Consider the following 26,419-nt stretch of genomic DNA (forward strand, 5'->3'; position numbering starts at 1 on the left):
GGCGGCGGTACATCGGCCGATCCGTCGTCGAACTATAATACCCTGTGACCACATTGCTGCACATATTCGGTTGTATCAGGACTACTTCGCTCCGCAGCCGCGTTTTGGGGATGCCTTATTCTGGCGACGTTTTAGGATGCATCGTCCGCTGTTTATGCATATCGTGGGTGCTTTAGAGAGAAGATACCTGTATTTTAGGATCAGGGAGGATGCAGCTGGCAAACCCGGACTCACGCCCTTAGAGAAGTGCACTGTCGCAATCAGACAACTGGCGTACGGAGGCGCGGCCGACATGTTCGACGAGTACCTCCACATTGGCGAGTCGACAGCCGTCGAGTGTCTGCAGAATTTTTGCGCGGGTGTGAGAGCGATATTCGGTGAGCGGTATCTTCGGAGTCCGAGCCCCGAAGACTGTCAGAGTTTGATAGATATGCATGGGTCGGTGCACGGGTTCCCTGGGATGTTGGGCAGCATAGATTGTATGCATTGGGAGTGGAAGAACTGCCCCGCCGCCTGGAAGGGGATGTACACTACCGTGGATATGGCATGCTTATTTTGGAGTCGCCGGGTCGAACAACGACATCTACGTTCTCCAGTCGTCGCCCCTGTTCAATGCTCAGTGCAATGGCGTTGGTCCCGCCATCAGTTTCGTCGCCAACGGCAACCGGCACAATATAAGATACTATTTGGCGGATGGGATATACCCAAACTGGCCCGTTTTTGTGAAGACAATCAAGCATCCGCTCGGACAAAAGAAGTCATACTTTGCGAGCCGTCAGGAAGCAGCGCGCAAGGATGTGGAGCGGGCATTTGGTGTGCTCCAGAGTCGATGGGCGGTAGTCAAGGGTCCTACACGGCAGTGGTATATTCCCAACATCGGCGATGTCATGTACGCATGTATCATAATGCACAACATGATTGTCGAAAATGAAGCTGCGAAACTGACTCAGTGGACCAATGAAGATGATACGGGTGCAGGTCCAAGTCACGGCGTGGCCACCGCGAATGTGAATATGGGGGTACCTCATGGAGAGGTCGAGCGGATGCGTGCATTTGCCGACATGCGGCAAACAGATGCCCATGTTCGACTTCAGAACGATATTATCGAAGAGGTTTGGACGCGGAAGGGTTGACGTTGATGTTAGTACTTTTTTTGTTTTATTACTATGTAATTTTTTTTTCAAATCATGTATGTTTTTTTTTAAATGAAGTTGTTAATTTTTTCCGTTCGTATTCGTGTTGAAATTTTATTTCCGTAAACGTAAATTGCTTTATTTGTGAATTTGTGATTTTTTTTGTTGCGGGAAGTCCTAGTGGGAAGGGCGGATTGTGAAGGGGATGTCCTAGTGACGTGGCAGTGGGATGGGAAGTCCTAGTGACGTGGCAGGATGTGTTTTTGGGAAGTCCTAGTGGATGTCCTAGTGGGACATCCGCCCACTGGAGATGCTCTAAGGAACAATTTCCTTCCATAAAAATGTTGCAGAGAAACGAAGCTTGAGATTATAAGAGTATGTACCTGTCAATTCACACTCTTTAAGTTGATAGTATAGACTTTTGACTTTAGAGCGTGACATTGGCGGACACAGTAAGCAATGGAGGAGGGTTTAAGCCCTTCCCAAAAGTTTTATTTGTCCATTTTCTTCTTGTGAAATATTTGAAAATTTTGAAATTGAGTTTCAGCCCTTCCCAATAATTGTTGCTGGAGAGTAAATTATTGTAAGTGAAATGAAAAGAAGGGGTTGAATCTAATAAACTGAACGCATATTAAAATAATGGATAACACTGCATTTAGGAAGAAGACGTGGGCATTATCAAATTCAATATAATAGCTTCAAAAAAGAACCATTGATTTATTTGAAATTATAATATTAATTTCTTCCAGCTGATTTAAGTAATTTAAAAACTTATACTACTATTCTATTTCATTTTAAAACTTAAAGATTAAACAATGCATCTTCTCTATTTTTTTAAAAGTATTGGTTAGCTTTCACCAATAATTTTAGTTTTCACTAACTTTTTTTTCCTTATCAATTCAATTGTAAAAAAACTTTGGATTTTTTTTAATTCTTTTTAATTCAATTTTCTATTTCAAATACACTGTTAATTTGAAGTATCTTTTTAAATTCTCTCATCTGGCATTTTATTCGTTAAGTTCTTCTGATATATAAATATTTTACTATATCTTTTATTTTTTAAAGTTTTGAGACGCTATAATTATTTATCTCATCCTAAAACTGAAAATTCATGGATATGTGACCGTGTACACACAAACTTACACACACACATATCTTGACTATATAAATATACTCTCTCAGTCCGTGAAAAATTGTCGCATTTGCCATTTCAGAATATCCGGGGTTCAAACTCTCATTCACCTTTTTTTCATTTTAGATAAGTGGACTTCACATTCAACTAAATCATTGCACTCATATTCTATTATAAAACTAATATATGGAGTATGAAAATGAAGCCTATATTCCACTAACTTATTTTTCCATATTTCTTTACAAAGTCAAACATTTTTGTAAAACTCGTGCCGAGTCAAAATGAGACTATAGATGTTGATGGATGGCGCAACGTACAGTAGAGCCCCTACCAAACAAAATTTCTGCGTCCGCCATTGGAGCGTGAGTACTTACTAATTTTTCTTTCAATCTCTTTCATACTTTCCCCATCCTAATTTGGATTACTTCTTACGGAAATTAAAAAAATTATATTGAATGAGTTAAATAATAATAAAATAAAATATTAGAGAGAAAAAAAATAGAGTGAACTACAAAATTAGCCCCTATGTATAATTAATCGAACGTTGGAGGTACTCATGTTTCAAAAAATGCACAAAATGCCTCTACGTATGGATATAATATCATTTGGAGCCCTTTCTCATTAGTTACGGTCTTTCGTACCCTTCTCATCCTCAATTTATTTCCAAAATGCCTCTCCAAGGGCATTAATGTCTTTCCATGATTTCACATATTCCTAGTATAAATTAGTTTTAAAAGAGTGTGGAGAAAATAATTTTTATATATTATTAGTATACTTTAATCTTCAGAGTGAATTGCACCAAATAATCATAACTTTTGCGCTTGTTACACCAGTGACCCTTAAAAAAATTACATTAGAGGAGTCTAACAAAATATATTATCACAAATATGGTATTTTTAGCCATTTTTCTGACAAAAATGCCCAAATGACTTGAAGGACATTTTTGTCTAATCATCTTGTAGCCTGCACCCCTGCTATTTTGAAGCTTCACAGACTTGCTATTTATCTAGAGGCGTGTATTTTCAAATTATTTTTGGCCGACGGTACGTGTATTTGAAATCTTTGAAAATAAGTCCACAATAATCATCTTTAAGTCAAATTACCTAAATTATTTTGGCATGAGGAGATGTGTACGCCCGACGGTAGTGTTGTTGGCCGGCGGTAGTGGTCATTCACTCGTTCTCACTCCACGGCCGCCGTCGAGCCATGGCCGCTGTCGTCTCATGCCGACTGTCTCTTTTGATTTTTGTCCGAGATTCTCTGGTCTATGTTCTTACATATGCTCAAATCTGGGTGGGTTTCTCCGATCTTGTTCGATTTCTTGCGGATTATGGTTCACGGTGGTCGAATTTGATGTTGGTTGTTGGGTTCTTGTTCATTCCTCATGAAATTAAGGCAATGATAATCGATTTTTCCTAATCTCGTATATTTCTTCTTGGCCTATTTCGATTGGGAGTTGGGTGATTCCATCTTCCTCTGTACTCATGCTTCCTCTGTTTCTAATTTCTACACAATTTTTCTTAGAATTCAGACTTCGATTTTTGGTGCGTTCCTTGTTTGGCAATTGGAATTTTTAAAATTTCAATTTCAAGTTCTTCTATTATGATGGGTGTCAATTTTGGGTTAATTTGAGTCATAACCATTTGAATTTTCCAAGATGTTGATCTAAGGCGTGAATTTCATCAATGAATGTCATATTAATGATTTATGCACATTAGTCAATAGTCAAGGGTAAAAAAGACACATTTTTAAATCACTACTTCACGAACTTAATTTGTAATCAAACACATTGGGGAACATATTTTCACCAAATTCTCTCTTTTTCTAAAAACATAACACCCCTCGTAAAGAAATGTAAAAAAGTAAGAAAAGATGACCCATTGAAGATTGGCTCAGAAGATGCAGTGTGCAATTGATAATTCTCAATCCAACAGGTTCAGAAGATTCGCTAGATCACATGGTCTAGGAGATCATGAATCTATTAGAAATGGACGTTGGATACACTCTTTCTGCTTAAAAAACCTCAACCCACTATACTATTGGCTAGTATAGGGAAGTAGATGATCGATCCCACGAAGACAGACGTGCAACGAAACTGCATTTGAGATGTTTTGGGAGGGGTTTGGCTGCTGCCACGCAATAAGTGGGTCAAGTATTTTAAGCTACTAGACTTGGGAAATAAAACTAGACTACTCCATCTACTGGGTCCAGGAAATGAATACGTACGGCACATGCATGACTCATAATGAAAAATTAACTTGAGAAACAAAATCAAACAAACTGGAGACTAAACTGACTTTCCTAAAGTGGCCAAACAAACTAGCACAGAAAGTGGGGACCAAATTTCCCTAAGTATACAGGTGCTGAAAAGCTGCAAAAAAGTAAAAGGACAAAGCAGAGAGAACAAACAGATTGCATATTTGATCCTAACTACTAACAAACTCCATCTCCTTCAGGAATCCAACGGGAAACAGAATAAAACAGAGTAATAAACATCATAAAAACAGAGCAAGTTCCAAATCTGAAATTAAACAAGGAATTAAAGGCTAAACTCAACAGATATAAACTAATGGGCCTAGCATATACGAGAACAAACAGTAAACAACCATAACCATGCAGAATTTAAAAAGCAAACTCCAGATCCACTATGATTCACAAAATCCCAACGTCTCCACAATCAGATCCACCCAATCCAACAGTAATCCAACAGATCCCAACTCCGAACATCTAACCAACATCAAATACGAAATAGAAAAGCAGAAAATATCATCAACTCTACGAGATCCAACAAAAACCAACAGAAATTTCCATAATATTTAGAAATAAGTTTGATTCCAGCAAATCCAAGTCAGAAACAGAAACTACTAAGCTAAAAACCAGCAAGTACTTAAAAACGAAAGCTAATCCAAAACAGAATGTCAAATATTGTTTCCTCACCCATGCAGGGCGGTGTTACACAGCAGCAAAACGAACTAGAACCACCAAGGTAGCCGGAAATCACCCCATATCCAAGCGCGTAGTAAACTGAAGTGTATTTCAAAGTGAATGTGTATAAAAATGGATGAGAGATGGAAGATGGTCGAGAAAAGATGATCCTCATTCTTCAATGTTGAGCTCTTTATATAGGTGAGGCTCTAATCCCTAAGGCATCCTCTCCGTGAATTGACGCTTGTACCCATGAGTAGGATCTTTTAAAGTCTGCTCTTGCTCCATTCTGCTTTTGTCGCCATCTTCTTGATTCTCCTAGGTCCGAGCGACGACTTTTGGTTTTCCACTTCAAATTCAACTCTTTTACATCTGCCAGGTCAATCAACACAAACTCCTAGATCCGACAGATTTCTTATGCACCTGAACTTAGAAACATACATTAATTTCCAAAAAGACGCAATTTTAACCCAAAACCAATGCATGAAACGAGCCTTATCACCCATTCAACTTTAAGTCAAATCATATGTTATTGTGTCAGGTTGCATGCAGGGCGACGTCATAATTGTGGGTAATTTGACAAATATGCCCTTTTAGGCCTGGGGGTGTTATCGTCCGAAAAACCGTCATTTGTGATTATATATTTTGTTTGGCCCCTGTGATGCTATTTTTTTTGTTAGGGGTCACTGGTGCAACAAGTGCAAAAGTTAAGGTTATTTGGTGCAGTTCACTCGTATTTTTAAGAAAAATAATTGGAGAATAAAATATATTTAATTACCATTAAAACATCCGATGATAATATGTGTATTACTATAATTTCTAGTATTTATATTTATTGGTATTATGTTTATATAAAAATTAATATTTTAATAATTTATTTTACAATATTCTTAAAATTCAAATTTATTTATATTAATGAAATGTAATGATGAAATATTGGAATGACCGAAATGTCCTTAGTGGCATTTTGGAAAAAAAGGAGGGTGAGAAGGGCATGGAAGACCGTAAACAATGAAAAAGGACTTCAAATGATATTATATCCATATGTAGAGGCTTCTGGTGCATTTTTTGAAACATGAATACCTCCAGCGTTCGATTAACCATACATAGGGGCTAATTTTGTAGTTCACTCAAAAAAATAGGGGCTAAAGTAAAAGTAATTAGATATTTTATTTTTATCAAAAACGGAAATGATTCAGCTTTGTTGAGACGTTCTAAGAAGAAGTATTTTTATCAAAAACGGAAATGATTCAGCTTTGTTGAGACGTTCTAAGAAGAAGTATAATTCAACTTAGTTGGGACGGGGAGGAAGTATACTTACTAGGAGTAGTAATTTTATTAAGAGTTTAAAGACTCTTGGCCGTGGATGAAGATAGTATCTTTTTTTAACTAGGTTCTAATACCAGTATTACTTATCTAGTTTTCTTACACTAGTATTCATATTTGTCTCTAAGTTCGTACGTTACTAGTATATTTTATTTGAAGAGGCTTTTTGAACTGCTGTGCATTTTTTTAATTGAAATTAAATGACATATATGCCAGCTTGTTTTATTAAATTCTTCATTGGGTAGTCTTTCGTTCATTTAGCATGGTGGTTCAAATTCTTGAAGTATCCTCATATCGCTAACGATAATATTTGGTGCTAGATATTTTTTTTTCAGTTTCAAATTTTGTACTCCCTCCGTCGCAAGATAAACGAGTCACATTCCTTTTTAGAATGTTCTATTATAAGTAAGTTATTTCCCCTTTTAGTAAAAAAATCATCTCCACCTATTTTATTCTCCACCTACTTTATTCTCTTTTTAATTCTTTACTTTTTTCTCTCTCATACTTTACCCTCTCTATTTTAACTCTTTAAATAATAATTTCTTAAATCTAGTGTCCGAAAGAAGCGCTTTGCTTACTTGGGACGTAGGGAATAGTAGTTATTGAAGAAAATGAAGGAAAAATGGATGATCTAGTACTAGCATGTAATCAGTCACGTTTCTATGGAGAATCATTTGACGTTAAGTAAGACCTCACTATTTACATATTTGTAAAATTAATTTTCTTTATATGTGAATGAAAAACTATTAATGCTAGATTAATATTGGAGTTGCGAATTTCATAGGTCTCACAATTGAGCTTTAAAATTCATTTTAGGGCGAGAGTTAGAAATTAAGTTACTCTTTGCTTTTGGCCATACATTACTAAATAATGTGTGGGCTGATTTGGGTGAAGAGAAATGGCAATAAGTACTCCATTTGTGAGTGAATTTGGAACAATGTTTTATATATGAATTGATGCTTAAAATAATAAAAAATTTTTATCATTTTATTAGTTTTTGGGGAACAATGGCCTATAAATTGTCATGTGTAATTTTATTTATTATTATTTAAATTTAAAAAGATATGAAAACTACTAAAATTAAGGTTTTAGATCAAAATGTCAATATAGCTCCCTCCGTCCCGGACTACATGCACTTATTTCCTTTCTGGGCGTCCCAAGTTATTTGCACTCTTTCCATTTTTAGTAAAAATTATCACATACAGCCGCAATTGTTGACTTTGCTATACACTCATTCCTTAATCTCCGTGCCGAAAAGAAAATGTGCGAGTAGTCCGGGACGGAGGGAGTATTTAACATATCAATACGATTCATTAAATATGTCAACACAATACTATATTGACATTGTATAAGCATTACATCGATATATTATGATAGATATGTTGACATTAAACTGACTCTTGAAAAATACAAAAATTCTAAAAATAATTTTAAATTTTGACATCGGAACATATGCAAGTGAGATCTCGTTAGAATCCTTATAAAATTATCTTTAATTTGATATATGTTGTTTTAAAAAATAATTTAAATTGAAATAGTTATAATCATTTAATTTTTTTGGATATTTTTTAAAGAGTGAACTACAAAAATGGTCTATGGACTATGAGTTTATCTTGCCCATAGTCCATGGACTTTAAAAATATCGTCAGACATCCCTGGACTAAGGGTTTGTCTCAAATTTGGTTATTTTGCCATTTTTTGATATGAAAAATACCCTTTTGAGCATTTGAGCAATTTGGTCTTTTTACACTTTTAACATTTTAAATCTGATATTATTTCAGTGATGTACTAAATCTGATATTATTTTAAAATTATCATTCTTCTTCCCTTTTGTCATACTTCACTTTGTTTCTTTATTTCAATATTAGATTTAATTTTATAAAATTAAATTTTAAATTTTGATTTTTAAAATTATTAAATAACAAAAACTAATAGTTTTATTCAATATTTGATAGTTTCTAATATTTAATCAATAAGGTATGCCGACACTAACTTAGTTTTAATCAATATTTAATAGTTTTAATCGTAAATAGATCATATACACGATTTCTTATGAAATAAATATGCATCTAATATAAGACTAATATAATTTTTATTTATTTATTTGAAAACAATAAAAACTAACTAGAAAATTTCAACAAAAATACTCCTATATAAAATTTTTAGTAGTATCAAATTTTTAGTCAACTTCGTAATATTTAATCACAAACAATTATAACAACCGAACGAAGGCTAAATAGAATAGCTCTTATTTTTTCATCATGATTAATATTATTTTTTTTGTACTTCTTCAATTCAGCTGAATATTATATTAAATAATAAAAATTAATAGTTTTAATCAATATTTATAATGTCTAAATTTGAAATTTAATTTTATAAAATTAAATCTAATATTGTAATAAAGAAATAAAGTGAAGGATGGTAAAAGGGAAGAAGAATGATAATTTTCAAATAATATCAGATTTAAAATGTTAAAAGTGTAAAAAGACCAATTTGCCCAAATGCTCAAAAGGGTATTTTCGTATAAAAAAATGGCAAAAAGACCAAATTTGAAATAAATCCTTAGTCCAGTGATGTCTGGCGATATTTTTAAAGTCCAGGGACTATTGACGAGATAAACCCATAGTTTAAGGACCATTTTTATAGTTCAATCTTTTTTAAAAGTTAGTTATAACTAACTTTTTTGTTAATTTACATTAATACCCCTACTAACATTTTTTATCCACTATATTTGTACTCGTAGCTAAATGATCTTGTGCATTAATTTAATGATCTAAAGCCTATCACTTAGTTGTAGTTAGCAATTTAAGGATGAGTTAGCAATGTAACTTACCTCTTTATATTAATATCATACAAATCCCTTCATGAAAAATAGTCTCATTTTGCCATTTTAGAATGCCTATAAAAAAGTCTTATTTTAAAAATAGAAATTCTATCTTACCATTTTGTCTCCTTCTTTCTTACTTTTTTTTCTCTCTTTCACTCTTTTACTTCAATTTTTCAATAAAATCGTGTCATCTACAAATAAGACTATTTTATGGACGAATAAAGCACTATAACATTAACATATATACTCCCTCCGTCCGGCATTAGGAGTCCCGTTTATGGGCGGCACGAGTTTTAAGAAATGTTAAGAAAAGTGAGTGGAAAAAAGTTAGTGAAATAGAGGTCTCACTTGTATATATTAGTTTTAAATAAAATGTGAGTGGAATGAGTTAGTGGAAGGTGAGACCCTATTACCGTTTATGGTAAAAGTGAATCGGGACTTCTATTCGCAGACGGACTAAAATGGAAAAACGTGACTCCTATTCGCAGACAGAGAGTACTAGTATATAAAATTTAAACCATATAAAATATGTATAAAGAAATATTTTGGAGACTATTTTATTTTAAAACGCATGCTACGAAACATAAATGAGAGAATAAGAGAGCAATGGGAGAAGATAAAAAAATAAAAATAAATAATAATGGTTAAATTTTCCTTCGAGACCGTACATAATAAGATGAGAAAGAATTAATTATAAAAAAGTATATTTCAAAAGAATTGAACCTTAGTCTAGATACTTTTTTTAAAATTCAAAATCATGAAATACATCAAATATACATCTTGCATTCACCACATACCAAATTATTAGTGGAGTACTAATTTAGAAAAAGAATGTTAGTAGTAAATTTTTTTTTTATATTTTTATACTCTATCTGTTCCCAAAAAATATGCACTTTGAGTTCAACACATGTTTATAATGCAAAATCGGTGAAGTAAGAGATATGTAGATAGAAAAAATAATTAAAGTATTGTTAGTGGGGAATGAGTCTCACCTCGTTAGAGAGAAAAGAGTTTCTAAAATTGAAAAATGCATTTCTTGTGGGACGGATTTAAAAGGAAAGAGTACATATTCTTGTGGGACGATTGAGTATTTATTTTTGAGACACTAAGTCAATACTTGTATTTCAATAATTTAACGATAATTTCATGTTGCGTAATTTTATTGTAGTAGCAGTAGTAATATGTTAGACCTTATATTTTTTGTTTGATATAAATATAAGAATATTAAAAATAAAAAAAATATAACCCGACTTGCTTGAGATTAATAAGTGTCTATATAAATGCGTGAATCATCACAATCATAAGTAATAATTATGATAACATAAATGAAACTGCCTAAGAAGTAAGAACTGTTATCCTACCTGAAAAAATTAACCCACTTATAGCGTAAACGTTAATTCAGCCGGATTTATAGGCAAATAAGAAGTTTAATTCGTGTGGAGCATAACCATTAAATTAAAAGAATCATGTCGTAGTATTTAAGTTAGTGTATAGATAGATAATCCACCTGCCATTTTTTGCTCTCTCTGTCAGACAGTCTGTGCTCTTTCCCTCTCTCTCCGCCAACCTTCTACACACATATTTGTCTGCACCTATGTCTCAAATTCCACTAATTTTGCAGTCCCAATCAAGATTTTGTTTCACCAGTTCCTCATAAACTCCAAGTTCACATTTTTCAGATTTCCCAAATCAGACAGTTATAGAAACCACTTTGAGTTCCCAGATCCTCCAACCCTTGCTGCTTCTTCACCACCATGATTAATTAATCAATGAGAAATGGAGCACAAGCTTAAAATCATACTCCTCGCAGCTCTAACCCCATTGCCACTCTTAGCCATTATTCTCCTCTCCATAATTTTGTGTTTTCGAAGAAGAGATTCGAAAAATGATGACGCAGAATTGGATTTGGAGGCCAAGGGGGTAGATGGGGTGTTGAAGTTGAATGCAGAGGAACTGGTGAAATTTGAAGGCGGTGAAGATCTTAGTGTGGTGGAGATTCTTGAGGCGCCTGGGGAAGTTATTGGGAAATCGAGTTATGGGACTTTGTACAAAGCCAATTTGGTTAATTTGAATTGTGTGACATTGCTTAGATTCTTGAGGCCTACTTGTACATTGAGGATGGAAGAGGTTTTGCCTGCTATTGAGCTGCTGGGCTCGGTTAGGCACCCCAATTTGGTGCCTCTCAATGCCTTTTATGCAGGTCCCAGAGGGGAGAAATTGATGGTTCTTCCCTTTTACACCTCTGGAAATTTGGCTCAGTTTATTAAAGGTATAAAAATTGAATCTTTATTTTCAAGAATGTGTTTGATGTATGGATTTAGTGTTGTTTCCTGTCCTGCTGAATGAATGTGCTTTTTTGCTGCTTGGAATTTGTTTGAACATTTGTCTAAATTGAGGTTTAAGTTTGTGAAACACATAAGATTGTTTAGTTTCATGTTGTGCTTGATGTTGGTTGGTTGGCATTGTGAAAATGAACACATAGAAGAAGGGGAGTTGAACTGACTTAATGTGATTGAATATAATGCACAGATGGAAATGGGGAGGCTTATAAATGGCCTACCATATGCAGAATCTCGATTGGTATTGCTAGAGGGCTTCACCATCTCCATACAGCGTTGGAGAAACCGATAGTCCATGGTAACCTCAAGTCGAAGAACGTACTATTGGGTGCTGAATATCACCCGTATGTCTCAGATTTTGGGGTGCGTCTGTTGTTGAGTCCGAGTACAGGGCAACAAATGGTTGAAGCGTCTGGATTTGAGGGTTATAAAGCCCCCGAGCTGATTAAAATGAAGGACGCCTGCGAGGAGAGTGATATCTACAGCTTAGGGATCATATTTCTGGAATTACTATCTGGGAAACAGGCGGTCGATGGGAAGGATCAAGATTCGTATCTGCCAAGTGCCATGACTAGTGCAAACTTGCATCACCCGGGGATTCTTGTTGGTCTTAAGAATGACGAGAGGGTAGTCGCCGAAGATGGTATGCTCAGATATTTCCAGCTTGCAACGGCGTGTTGCTCGCCATCCCGACGACGCCGGCCTAACATAAAGCAAATCCTGGATAAGCTTCAAGACATTGTAAAGTGAAGATCATGGGTGTGATGAAAGAGTGCCAAGTCAAAGGAATGATTTTTGAACATGGGAAACACTAACTTAGGTTGTGATGAGGTCTCATTCATCCAAGCACGTTTTGAACATGAAAAGGATGACTTGTCAAAGCAAAGGAGACTTAGTTTTGCCAAAGGTGAGACCAATTTCTCAAATCATACCATAGGGAAAAATATGTTCAAGTAAGATAAAACCAAAGTTTCCGGCTGCCGCTTAGAAGCACTGCATCGTGGTTGTCGATGGTTATTCTGCAGTGGCCAAAGAGATGCCAGAGTCATAGCCGGTGGGTTGTATTCGATATTTGGTTCTGTAACTTTAGTCTACTTCATTAACCATTCTTCTGCTATAATTTTTTGTAAGGTGCAATGCTATTGTTTTGTATTTGGATGCTCTCTTTTACAACTGAGAGATTACAAAAGAAATAAAAAAATCTTTGCAACAGCATGCTGTTTTGAATTCAAGAGACTGCAAAAGTTTGAGATTTGCTTTTTAAAAAAATTTGTACTAGAAGAGACCACCTCTTTATTATAACCTTTTTCCTTTATGTCAAGGCTCTTAAAAGTTGTGTTTTCTCTGTATAAATCATGACTCGATTCCATGTGTTTCGTCATGTCAATTTCAAATTGTAATTCCATATTTACAGTTGAAGTTCTGGATAATATTTTAGGAAACACAAGTTTGTTGTCTGCTTCACACTTGACATGTAAACCTATAAAAATACACTCACTAAACCCAAAAAAATGAAATGAGGTTTATGTTTGCTTCCATTCCATAATAGCAGAAAGAAGGGCAAAACTACGAATTAGGTGCTTGTGGGGCAACGGTAATTCGGTTATAGGAGATGTATCTTTCTCCACGAGCCATGCCTCAATCGCCTTTCTCTCGTATGTATAGCCATCCGCAGCAACACAAGGATCACTCATCACTTCCTGCAATGCAAAATTCATCAGCTTAAACTTTTGAACTAATTGAAAACACATATGGATTGATGGCCTAAAGGGGGAGGAAATAGGCTTACTCTGAGAATGGGGCACAAGAAGTGTTTAGGAGGTGGTGGTGCAGAAACTAATGTCTTATCCCGAGCTCTCTCAGCAACGTCTTTCAGTTTCTCCAAAACGGGAAGAACTTCATCTTGTAAATCAGGTCTATCTCTTCGTCTAAGCTCAGTGCATTTCAATGCAATGAGAGCTAACCCTTTTGCTTCTTCAATAGGCCATGCACCGCACTCTGTATCTAGTACCTCCAACAATCGGTCGTCTTCCACTGCGTTTTCCACTTTATGAGCGAGGGCGATAGCTGGTTTTGCTGTCAGCAGCTGTAGAACAACCATTCCAAATGCGTAAACATCTGATTTGGGGCAGACGATGCCTGTTCTTTGATACTCGGGATCAATATAGCACAATGTACCCACTGGAGCAGTGTCCTTGTATGCAGTGGATAACAGAAGGGAATCTTCGCTAACCATAGTCGAAAGGCCAACATCTCCTATTTTACTCACATAGTTGCGATCAAGCAATATGTTTGCTGGCTTTAGATCACGATGTATGATTGCTCTTGGCTTTGAATTGTGAAGGAAGACAAGAGCCGAAGCTACTTCCCAAGCAATTCGGACGCGATCAAACCATAAAAGTGGAGGAGTCTTATTTTTCCTGAACAGTCTATCTTCAAGGCTACCATTCTCCATGAACTCATACACCAAGCAACTTTGCTCGGGACATGCACCCAACAGAATCAGCAAATGCGGATGACGGATTTTGCTCAATATTTTCAGCTAAACCAACAAAGAGAGAGAGAGAGAGAGCAGTCAGAACTTTCGGTTACAACTATAACAAAGACATGATATGCCTTTCAGAATGATTGTATTTGGTATCCGAAAATAAACTCATTCTTATCCGAATAAAGAAATAAATACCTCTTGCTCAAATTGTTTTACTCTGCTCCCTTCCTTAGCATGAAGGACTTTCACAGCCGCAGTTGTATGCTGAAAACTGCATTTATATACAGTTCCATATGCTCCCATTCCAATTTTAAGATCTTCAGAAAACGAGGACGTGGAAGATATAATTTCCTCCCATGCATACTGACGGTATTGATAGAAATGGCCATTCAAGATGCTTTCAAGATTCTCTTTTTCTTTCATTTGACGAGAAACTTGGATCTCCGCTTCTTTTCTTTCCATTGCTTCTCTTTTAGCACATTCCTTGACAATTTCAGCTTCTCTCGAAGCATCTTCGTATCTCTTTTTCTCCAGTCTGGCCAACTCTTTGGCTTCTTCCTCCTTTAAAAGTTCCAGTTTGAGATGAATCTCCTCCTCTAGATGGCGTTTCTGAAGCTCGTTTAACTGAAGGAGAGCAGCGAAATGAACAACACAGCATGTTCTCTTAAAGTAAGTTCAACTTGCATATCAGAAACTCCACCATTTTCACATGGAATAATCTAATTATTGTTTACTCTATCACAACTCTTTCTTGAAAATGAGTTAACATCTAAGTTTAAGCACCAAAAGAATGGTAGCTATAGAAATATACCTTTCTAGAAGCATCGATTGCCTCTCCTTGGGCCATTGCATACATTTCTCGGATATGTCTGAGTTCGATCCTCAATTTTTCTAGCTCAAAATTGACATCATCCTGCAGGAAAAGACTACAAGTTACTCGATTTTATATTATTCATCCGAATAAAAGGAAAATACGAGATTCTTATTATGTAGAGCCCTCCTAGTATGTCATCCATGAGTCAATGCAAAATGGGGAAACGATACGAAAATATTATTACCTGATCCTTGGTAGAGGTCTCAGAAGTCGACGCGTGTTGCAGCAAAGAATTTTCCGTTACTGAGATTGTGAAGCTGGAGGAGGCCTGACAAGTTTTTTCGATGACATCTAAATCATTGGAGAAAAGGTTTGTCGCGTTACTTGCTTGAGCATCCAGACATAGATTTTTAGGATCCACGACTCCATTTGAAGGCGTTCTATTATGAAGAAGAGGCAGATTAAAGGTGGAAAGAGCTTGGAAGCGCTGCATGGGCAGTGAAGCAGAGCGGAAATGAGCGAATGAGCCTTGGTCTGTCCGATCTGGAGGCATAATACAAGGAAAGAAATGGATCACATTTCTCACAAACTAACGAAATAAATGCTAAGGCCTCGAACAGACAACCTAATCAATTTAAACTAAATGGAATCAGGTTCATTTTCTTCGACTAGGCTACAGCATTAACTACTAATATATTGACAAGAAAGCAGAAGTTTCATACGAAGTACCTGATCGTGAGCTCCAAGTATTGGTTGAAGAATTAATGGAACTTGTTTCGCTGCTGTCATCTCTAAAGCTCTGGTTTGTTTCTGAATCTGCTGGCCGCATTGATGATAGTTTCCCCTTGGAAACAGCATATACAGTGCAAAAAGGCGGACAATGTTCTGCTATATTCGAGGAGAGTGTGCGTGCCCTGGGCATACAGTTAAGTTATCATATCAGTCACAAAAAGAATGCATGTTAATACACAAAGCTCGTTGCTGAACCTGCGACATGATTGACAACAACATACTGTAAACTAAAGAATGGACATCGATTTTCAGGTGTATATTTTATTTAATGATCAACAAATGAACAACTTCTAAATGACAGGAAATACACAAAAATCCAGTTACAACGGACCTATACTCACCCCCCTGAATCAGAATATTGTTTTTTGATGCAGTTCATAAAATCGACCGTGATTGGTCACAACAAGATAGCTCCAATAACATTAGGGCAAAAATGTAGCTGTTTTGTCCATTACCTTGAGAAAATACTGCGAGACGAAGCACCAATAACAAGTTTACTAATCCCATGGTTCTGAATATCCCCAGTTATTGCAGCTACAACATCATCCGACTCTATCTGTGCAATTTCGACTTGCACCTGAATGTCGAAGCAGTGATTAAACACAGCACTGAAGTTAAAGGCAATCTTGTTAGACAAAACCAACCTTTCTTTGACTACACATTCTTTTGTAAGGTAGAAGCTTCTCTGCTGCTTGCCACTCCACTTCCTTTCTATACGCGGCTGCTACATCATCTCGAACTTGAGAAATTGGAATAAAATTACCCACTGTTACAGCACAACACTACATAATCACCCTCCACAAGATAGAGCTCTATCAAGTCCATTATTGCATACTACAACTTACTCGGAGTTGGGATGCTCGATACGAGAGGGCGGACGTGCAGCAGCTTGAAGTGAACTAATCCTTCTGGAACAAATTTATCCAGTGCCCAAGTGATTACATGTTTGGTTTTTCTACTTCCAGTTATAGCCACAGCAACAACTGATACTTCAGCAAACCCTTCTACTCTTTTTATGCTTTTCTCTTCCATATTTATGCTTCTAAATTCAACAAATTGCAAATAAAGTCTGATTATAAAATGCACGAATCTAATCCAAGAAACTCAAAAAACAACAATCGACAGCTCTAGTTTATTGGGAATTTCTTCATATTTCTCAAATGCAAACAATAACAACATATAACTGCTGACCAACAGAAAATATACACACTTTTTAACTGGAATTAATAGAAAACAAAATGTGTAGATGAATAAATTGGAAAGTATATCGAATTCGAAACTTACCAGTGTTGAGCTTCAGAATTTCTATGGAGTTGAGTTGGTTAACTAACAGCTTGACCGGTTTCAACATCTAGGTTGGAAACATGACATAGTCGATCATCTCCATCTCCATCTCCATCTCCTTCTCCTTCTCCTTCTCCTTCTCCTTCTCCGACAGATAATTATTATGTTATGTCAATTACAAGTGTTAATTTTAAATGCAAAAATTCATATATATTCTATTCAATAATTAGATGATTGAGTTATGATATTAACATGTGGAAAAGTCTTCAGTTGATTTTTTTCTGATTTGGACAGATATAATTACTTACATAGTTTCCAATTTTGACTTCGATTGAAAGACACATATAGTAGAATTTCATTAAATTATTTTGTATAATTTCCCCACCATAATAATTTTGTTTGGTCCGGCTTTGCCCTATATGTTAGTAGGAGTAATATATTAAAGATCCTTGGGAAGCCATTAAATTGTTTGGTATGACTTTAAAAACTTTATCTTGTTTTATTAATTTACATAAGAGTTCCCTCATCAATAAGTAACATTTAATCTGCTATCAATAAAATCAAAATAAACAATAATCCACCAAATTAAAATCAATAAAAAAACCATAACATTTCATTACCATAATCAAATACTGTAGTACACATTTTAGAAGTTGCGTAGTTCTGTCTGTAGTTGACTCAATCGAAGTCTCCTAGGCACTGGAGTCAATGTCATGCTTATTTTTATTTTCAAATTTATTTAGTACTACTACTACTATTAAATAAATTGTTATGCAAAACTCTTGTTAATAAGCTGAATTATCTAAAAATATATTTTTAAATAAAGTTGAAAGGCATAACCCTTAAATCAAGTATGCAACTGAAACCATGAGAAAGTATTTAATTCATTAATACTGATCTACTTTTTTATGCAATTAAATTTTGAGTTTGTTGAACTTATGTTATTAATTAAGTTTGCTGAATTCTTAGAGTAAATAATTTTAATTCTGCATCTATCAATTAATTGATAGGCAAGGTTAGTGCCAGGGGACTCTTTCTTTTTTATTTATTTAAAACATACTATTAAAGAGAAATAATGATTTAACAAATTATTTACTATAATACTCTAAAACCAACTAGCATTCAACTCTTCAACTACACAATGAAACCTCCATGTTAAAACTGACTTTTTGTTTTCCTCATTTTCTATTTTAGCTTCGCCATAGATATGCATATGGTGCTTTGACATTCGATTAAGATTTCCTTACTGCTCTATATGACCCCAATCAATATTAAACAATATATTTAACAAATAGTATAAAGTCTTAAAAATATTTAAATATAAATCAACCCTAAACTAATCAAATAAAATGATTGAAGCTTGTTCTATATGAACCCAATTCCCCACTCTCTAATATTTAATCTCAATCCTTCAAACAAAGAACCGATGCACTATCTCAATCTCTCGAATATTTCTTTCCCCTATTTTCTTTTCTATATTTGTACCTTTGAATTTTTCTTTGCTTGATATTGAAATGGAATTGTTTGGCTTGGGGAGCAGAAGTGGATGAAGTAAGTGTGATTCTAGTTTTTTTTTTTATTTCAAAAATTAGGGGGAATTTATTGGTATTCTGTTTCTTCTTGGTGGAATTAATTTCATCATCAAAAAACAATTTCAACATATTCTCAATTTTGATGTAGAGATTTTGTTGGCTTATTTTACTCCCCCTAAGAAAAAAAAACAGATTTTTCTCTTTTACCTTCTCTTTGATGGAGAGGTAAAGATACCTCCTCAAAGTGAGAAAATGTATATTATATTCTCATTTATCTCTCCACTTGTGGATTGATCTTAAAAAAAAGGTAAAATTGGCAGTTATCATACTTTACATTCTCATTTACTTATCCCCTTGGGGATGTTAAGAGAGAGTCAACCATTTACCTTTGACCATAGTTTTAAGTTTAGGGGTGCCAAAAATTGTGGGCTAAAAGAAAAAGGGAAGCAAAGGCGATGGTGGGCCTATGGCTTTGGGCCACCTGACGTGTGCCTCAGTGGATGTCCGATTTTAAAAAGGGATGAATTGATACAGTCCCACATCAGTTTTCACACGAAAGTGTAGCATATAAGAGGGAGTCCACCATTTACCTTTGATCATAGTTTTGTGTTAGGTTAGAACTTCCTATCTTATATGCTTATTAGACATCCTATTCGCTATAATTTGACCTTCAACTCTATTTGTTTACGAATAACATACTCCCTCCGTCCCATAAAAATATGGACATTAGGACAATACGAGAATTAATGCAAAATTGATAAATTAAGAGATAGGAGGAAAAATGTAGTTAAAATAATGTTAGTGGATAATGAGATTCATATTATTATTAGTGTTTAATGGTGGTCCTGGTGATAGAAGTTGTAAATAAATTGATGTATATGGGTAATGAGTTGGAGACAACTTTCTATAAATGGAAATAGACTATTTTTATGGGACGGGCGGAAAAGGAAAGTGTCCCTATTTTTATGGGACGCGGAGACAATAAGCAATTACAAATCCCTCTAATGGAAATTTTAAAAACAAGGCACAACAAAAGCAATGTCGGTATTGGAACAAACGGTATTGGAATGCAAAATCAATCAACGATTAACGTCATCACAATATTTATACTTTCTGGCTGACAATCTTTGTAACACCCCTCACCCGGTAGGTAAACCCACCGAATAAGTGATGTCACGTTTCAGTATCGAAAACCCGTGCTGAAATTTTCCTTTTTCTTTTTAGCTTAAAAGCACAATTAAAATCTATTACATTTAAAAACTTAACATTTATCCAACGAAAGATTAAAGATTAAACTATTATACAACATGTCACGACTACTAAACCAAGTTGACCACCAGTAACTCGCAAAAGGTGCAAAGCTGCGCAACACCACTGACATAATATCAACTCTAACCTGCAGGGGGAAAAGAGGGAGAGTGAGCTCGAAAGCCCAGTAGCAATATCCAAACTACAGAATCCAACCCTCTCAGCTAAGACAATAGTAACTATAATAACTACATTATTTCCTTTTTTAAACTTTTGCTTATTTTCATTTCAATTTCACATAATCCCAAAATTACTTACAATCTCATAATCTTCACACCAAAGCATACTTGTTCAGATAACCACACATATTCATCATATATTATTATTTCGTATCACATTTTTCTCCTTTTAGTATTTATTTTCATATACTATTTTTTTGTTCGTGTTAATTACCCCAAGCGGGGACCATTCAACATAATATATATCATTTCCTCCGCGTGAGGACCGATCAACAATCATATCATAAATCATATTTTACAAATCACATATCACAGATCCTTATTCACAAGTCCTCAGATATTATTTTATATATCACAGATCACAAATTCTTATTCACAAATCATCAGATATTATTTTATACATCACAGATTACAGATTCTTATTCAGAAGTCACCAGATAATATTTTATATATCACAGATCACAGATTCTTATTCACAAATTATCAGATATTATTTTATACATCACATATCACAAATTCTTATTCAGAAATCATCATATATTATTTTATATATCACAGATCACAGATTCTTATTCAGAAGTCATCAGATATTATTTTATTTTATCTTATCATATAGCCCCAATATCTGCTTGGTTTCAGGCAGGGTACACGGACCAGATCAGAAACAGAATCACATGCAGACGCGGATTTTGTCCTCGAGAGGACTCCGCACAGACCACCCATAGGGTGCATATCAGAAAATCAGACCACCCATTAGGGTGCAGATCAGATAGGGGCCCATCAGATAACAGACGATCCTCGCTTCGGTTATCCAGAAGACGAGTGATCACAGATAATGCAGCGCTGCTGTCCTATGGCATGCCAATTGTACCCAACACATATGACCAAGCAAATGGGACGTTTTATTTCATATTATTCTTTCAAATATCTTTTTCACATTTATTCCATTTCCAAATATCACTTCAGATAATCATTCTTATCGAATTCACATACATTCTAAACTTTTAGTATATGCTTTTATAACCTTTACATAATATTCTCTTGTTTCATTTTATTCAGGCTCTACTTATCAGATAACTTCTTTTTCATATACATTCAGATATCTTTTCATAATCTATTCAGACATATTTCACATCATTCAGATCTTCATAATTTATTACATTTCATTGCATATCATATTCAATGTCTTTTATTCATATTTGTACCATTTTTCCGCAGATCATTCATATTAAAATGAATAGGTATCATAATAATCTACATATTAAATCATAAGCATATTTAAGCACATTATTTAATTAACATCTCACATATAATCACATTATAGCATACATCATCTCAACCAAAGGAATCGAAAACCATTGAGAGGATACGCTACCTCGCAGGCTTATGAACATAAGCCTATTTCACCTTCCTACCCTTCGCTATCTTCTAGGTCCATTCCTTTCTGCACGACCACCAGCGTTATAGGCTTCTACACCTTATATTGTAAATATCGTAAATATTAGTAACGTATACTTATTTTCATCAACTTCATTAGCATCCCTAGATTTGTATCAAGGATTTAATCCCAATTATTTAACCTTATTCATAAGTTATATAGGCTGTTACTATTCACAGCCTATAATCTCCATCTTAATAATTTTATCAAAAATACTAAATGACCATAATTAATTTCTAAATTAATCATATGCAATCCTTATACCACTATTTACTTCATATACTTATTTCTTACCAATTTCAGCTCATTAAGTCTTCCAAATAAAATCAGTAAGTATTCTGTTACTATTCACAGAGAATATATAATCATGTAATTAATGTATTAAAATTGCTATCCTCAATTAGAAAGTTCCTAAATTTACATTAACACTCATATTCATTCTAAATCACAATTCCATGATCAAACATCTTACATAAATTCATTTTCTATATTAACTTAATATCCCCTTATTTCTTAACTTTCTGGTATAACAACAACACTGGACCGATTCGTCATACAACTTCTATATTCATTCGGAAGGATTTAGAGGCTTGACCTAATATTTTTAAATACCCAAAGAAGTCCAATTTATAATCCAACAAGATTCACTCAGAGATTCCTAATAATTTAAGAGATATTCTCGTTTTCCCACATACTACCAAAATCAGACAATTTCTGGCAGCATTTTCTCAACAATTTTTGTAAATGGTATTTGTACTCTTTAATTCATCATAAAATTCCAAAAACACCTGGACACCATATAGTTAATGTAAAAATTATTTATTCGATTTTATCCTTATCTCAAGTACCCAGAATAATTCGAATAAAACATACGAAATATGGAAGTTTACCAGAATTTCGACAGTTTATGGTCATATGGTTCAAACAATTTATACATATAGTAAACGAACTCCTAAATTCTCCAAAATATTTGGCGCACTACTAGACTAATCAAAGGTGTTCTAAGAATTGTTAAACCAAAGTTTTCACTATTCTACTCATGCCAAACAATTCGGAACATGTCACTGAAAAACAGGGGATTAAACCTTGTTGATCCAATTCTATTTCAATTCATTTTTAATCAAAAATTTCATCTAATTTGAGCATCTAACTACTAAAACCACAAACCCTAAGGTGTATTTTCAATCTCAACATCAAGTTCATACCATGGCAATTTAACTTTGAAATTATCCATCAAAACGTGGCATACGAAGTCTATACGCTACGTATTCGATTATTAATCGAACATAAAACCATTTATGCGCCAACACCTATGGAGCTCGAAATTTTCAGATTTCCAACCTTAATATATATTGAATTTCATGCTATAAAAATAGTATAGGAAGAAAGACCTTACTTGATTTCTTAACGTTTACACGATTGGATCGATATTTCGACGAAAAATCGAACTTAGAAGTGCCATGAGAACTCACGGTTCTCTCTTCTCCCATGGCTACTGTTTCTTTTCCTCTTTTCCCAATGAGGAAGAAGTCAAGCTTTATTTGATAATAATAATAGATGGCAATTTTCTAGAACTTTCTTTTAATTTCTAGATATTTAATTAGTTAAATTAATTTCATTTCTTGTGCTAATTTGTTTCCATATCATAAGATCTCATATTTATGATTTATATATACCATCATTTAGCATTTAAATTCTAGTTTAATGTAAAATTATCTTCGTCTGTAACTCCAAACGTTTTGCCGATCGTTTTCCCTAAAAACTGAAATAATCGGAGATAAAAATTTTAATTACCTTCAAATGGTACAAAATAATTCCTCACATTATTCAAAAATTATTCTAGGCCATAATTTATAATTTATAAAATTATTAGCTCTTAGCTTCGATTTACGATTTTACGTGGATAAACGAAATTGCCGAAAATCGCATAATCGACATTTCGTATTAAATTTCTACCTCATAGTTTAATTTAACTACTATTCCTCATCACATATCCAAACCTTTCATCGAGCCATATAATTCGGGATGTTACAACTCATCCCCCCTAAAAAGAATTTCGTCCTCGAAATTCCATCGAATTTGCTTACTCCTAGAAGCGTCAGGGTTTCTCTTATGCCATTTCATGGCATTACGTCATTTCCTATTCGTAGCGTATCCTCATTTCTCCACATCAAGTCACAAAATCGCACTTATAATCACATTATCCAACTTTCACATATAATGCCACATAAGTTCATATTTCACCATAATATATCATATTGAGACTATTGGTTCCATCATGTCACATTATCATTTCTTTACATAGTAATTTCCATGTTATTTGCATCTTTTCTTTGCCCACATGGGGCGTACATATCATATTCATCACATATATGTATAATTCACATAATCATCATATACCATATAGCCCTTATTCGGGCGCATATAACCCATAAAATGGTGCATTTCATTTTCCATATATCATCATAATATTTTCATTACGTTTCCATTCATTATCATTCACAACACATCATACATTCTCTCTTTCATTTTACTTATCACAACTTCGTATTAATTTATCTTATGAACTCCTTTCAAAATTTGGGCAGCATTTCCTCTATAACTACTACATGCCCAAAAACCAATAAGATACAATATTAATAATAGATTATCACATCAAACCAACAATTCACAACAGAGTTCAAATAACAAGTTAACATTCATCAACAACCATATTTGTTTTCAAATCCCATGATGTATCGATCATAAACATTTTCGCTTTCTCATAGTTCGTTTCAAGCATATAATTCATATGAATTTGTTACCTTCAATCATATCATATTTCATCTCATATGACTTAACTTCGAACACGTTCCTTTATCACATGTAGTGCACAAATTTCTCATCATATCACACTATATGCTAATAGTTCATTTTTGAGCACCGTATAACCCATTTAGGGCACGCATTCACATATATCACTTCATCCGAAAACATCATATACTTCTATACATTCCTATGCATCATTAAATATCATCAGATATAGCGATTACTAAATAACTTCTCTACACTTAAGCTTATTTATTCAAGGTAACAAACATTGCCTAATAATTTCTACATAGGTCTCGATGAGCCATTTATCGCCTTCACTTGGGCACACAAGAATATGCACTTTTCAATTTTGGAAACTCTTTTCTCTCTATTGAGGTGAGACTCATTCTCCACTAACAATACTCTAGTTACTTTTTTATTTCTATCCCTCTCTTATGTTATCAATTGTGCATTTAAACTTGTGTCAAACTCAAGTGCTTCTTGTGGGATGGAGGGAGTGATATGCAATTCCATCGAAGTTTAGCCCAAACTACAACCAATCTCAACTGCGATTAACAACAAATAAAATAAAACTACAGTTATGATCTTTGTGAAACTTCACAAGGGGTTATGTTGCTTCACAATTGCTCTTTAGCCATTTGAGAGTCTTAGTTGGAATGTGAAAAGTGCATTCTCTTAAAAAAATGATACTTCTATTGAGGTTACTGCAGCGGAAGACACGGAAAACAAACATATCCTTACGGATCTATTTAGGTGATTATGTATTCGATTCAAATTTCATGCAATTAACCTAGATCTATAGATAAAACACATCAAAACCACATATACATGCTACTTGATGTAGATATCATTGATTGTTACCTTTTTATCCAAAATTGGATCGGCGTTGCTATCTGAAAATCCTTGTAATCCTTGAGTTCTTGACCACGAATCTTCCATTATATTCCCAAGTCCTTGATTGTTCATCCGGGTGGGTGGATCTTGAAGAATTAACAATAGTGAGATGAGATCTTGGGAGACCAATACACAAAACACCTTATCTTGATTCAATTCTATGAATTAGAATGAACAAGACAAGACAAGAATCAAAACCCTAGCCTTCCTTTTGGTGTGGCTCGAAAATCGAGGCAAGAAAGAGAGAGAGAGAGGCCGTGTAAGCGGCGGCTAGGGTTTGGAGTTGGAGAGTTGAGAATTGTGTATTGTGTGCTAGGGTTTCCCAACTCTCTTCACTATTTATAAGATGGACTTGTTGGGCTAGAATGGGGATCCATGACGTGATTAGATGTTGGGCTAGCTCATTAGACAATAAACTTATTAAATCAATTAACCCATGATTTAATATATTATCTAATGGAATATTATTTTATTCTATTAAAGAATAATACTCCCTCCGTCCCATAGAAATATGTCATATTTCATTTTTCGTCCGTCCTATAGAAATAGTCCATATCCATTTATGGAAACCTTTTTCTCCTTTTTCCTTTATCATTTATGGGCCCCACAATCCACTACACAATTTCAACTACTTTTTCTCATTCTCTTACCTTAACAATTACATTAAAACTCGTGCTGATCCCAAATGGTCTATTTCCATGAGGCGGAGGAAGTATTGAACTCCCATCTAAATCATCAAATTACAAAGAACTTGGGTTCCATTTTATTTTATAATATTTCCCCCGTTTAAGATTATTTTAATCCATTAATTTAATTCTTTATCTGTTTTGTGACTTGAATTAAATTAATTCTCCAAAGAGTTTTCTAGTTTGAAACTTTATTTAATCATGGAATAAAATTTCAACTACGCAGATTGAATTCTATGAAATAATATTATAATATTTTCATGTTATTCAATTACTACCGCTCAAGATACCATGATTGAGTTGCCAAAAACTCTCAAATGTTGATAAGTCAAAGTGGCGTTTGACTAAATAAACAATATTAATATTATTTGCACAGACTGAGAAATACCAAAATTTTTGAAGTATATTCTTTCAGTAGATAGCAATAAAGATATATTTCGGGTTGATCAGTGCTCTACTACACTAGTGTTACTAATCTCTTCCTAGGTAAGAGAGAATTATCACAAACACT

At 34.4% G+C, this 26,419-nt stretch overlaps 2 protein-coding genes and 1 long non-coding RNA gene across 5 annotated transcripts; 1 reads left to right on the forward strand and 2 right to left on the reverse strand.

Annotated features, from left to right (window-relative positions):
- The first annotated feature begins 10,845 nt into the window (after window positions 1-10,845).
- On the forward strand, window positions 10,846-12,894 carry LOC121741795 (putative kinase-like protein TMKL1). Its single transcript, XM_042134714.1, has 2 exons — window positions 10,846-11,612; window positions 11,873-12,894. Exons 1-2 carry the CDS (start codon window positions 11,120-11,122, stop codon window positions 12,430-12,432), a joined length of 1,053 nt encoding a protein of 350 aa, XP_041990648.1. The 5' UTR covers window positions 10,846-11,119; the 3' UTR covers window positions 12,433-12,894.
- A 161-nt stretch (window positions 12,895-13,055) lies between these two features.
- Window positions 13,056-17,219, reverse strand: LOC121741794 (U-box domain-containing protein 35-like). 3 transcript variants are annotated; one of them, XM_042134713.1, is made up of 10 exons: window positions 17,061-17,219; window positions 16,622-16,818; window positions 16,421-16,497; window positions 16,232-16,353; window positions 15,714-15,898; window positions 15,229-15,527; window positions 14,982-15,083; window positions 14,366-14,794; window positions 13,472-14,224; window positions 13,056-13,382 (listed from the first exon to the last, which is right to left on the reverse strand). In XM_042134713.1, the coding sequence occupies exons 2-10, from the start codon at window positions 16,806-16,808 to the stop codon at window positions 13,206-13,208; spliced, it is 2,331 nt and encodes a 776-aa protein (XP_041990647.1). In that variant the 5' UTR covers window positions 16,809-16,818; window positions 17,061-17,219; the 3' UTR covers window positions 13,056-13,205. The 3 variants fall into 3 exon arrangements, with proteins under 3 accessions (XP_041990647.1, XP_041990646.1, XP_041990645.1); XM_042134712.1 differs by having other exon boundaries at window positions 16,421-16,515; XM_042134711.1 differs by having other exon boundaries at window positions 16,421-16,542.
- Window positions 17,220-19,654: 2,435 nt separating this feature from the next.
- LOC121811360 lies at window positions 19,655-23,050 on the reverse strand. The gene is made up of 3 exons (XR_006052534.1): window positions 22,914-23,050; window positions 21,455-21,556; window positions 19,655-19,988 (listed from the first exon to the last, which is right to left on the reverse strand). It is a non-coding gene; the product is annotated as an uncharacterized LOC121811360 (long non-coding RNA).
- Between the last annotated feature and the right edge of the window lie 3,369 nt (window positions 23,051-26,419).

This window comes from Salvia splendens, chromosome 7 (genome assembly GCF_004379255.2).
Source record: "Salvia splendens isolate huo1 chromosome 7, SspV2, whole genome shotgun sequence".
Classification (NCBI taxonomy): Eukaryota; Viridiplantae; Streptophyta; class Magnoliopsida; order Lamiales; family Lamiaceae; genus Salvia; species Salvia splendens.

Coding starts and splice junctions, on each gene's coding strand:
- LOC121741795 (XM_042134714.1), top strand. CDS start 11,120: ATGGAGCACAAGCTTAAAATCATACTCCTCGCAGCTCTAACCCCATTG. Junction 11,613..11,872: donor TTTGGCTCAGTTTATTAAAG/GTATAAAAATTG, acceptor TATAATGCACAG/ATGGAAATGGGGAGGCTTAT.
- LOC121741794 (XM_042134711.1), bottom strand. CDS start 16,808: ATGGAAGAGAAAAGCATAAAAAGAGTAGAAGGGTTTGCTGAAGTATCA. Junction 15,528..15,713: donor TACTTGGAGCTCACGATCAG/GTACTTCGTATG, acceptor TTATGCCTCCAG/ATCGGACAGACCAAGGCTCA. Junction 13,383..13,471: donor TCTTGTGCCCCATTCTCAGA/GTAAGCCTATTT, acceptor TTTGCATTGCAG/GAAGTGATGAGTGATCCTTG.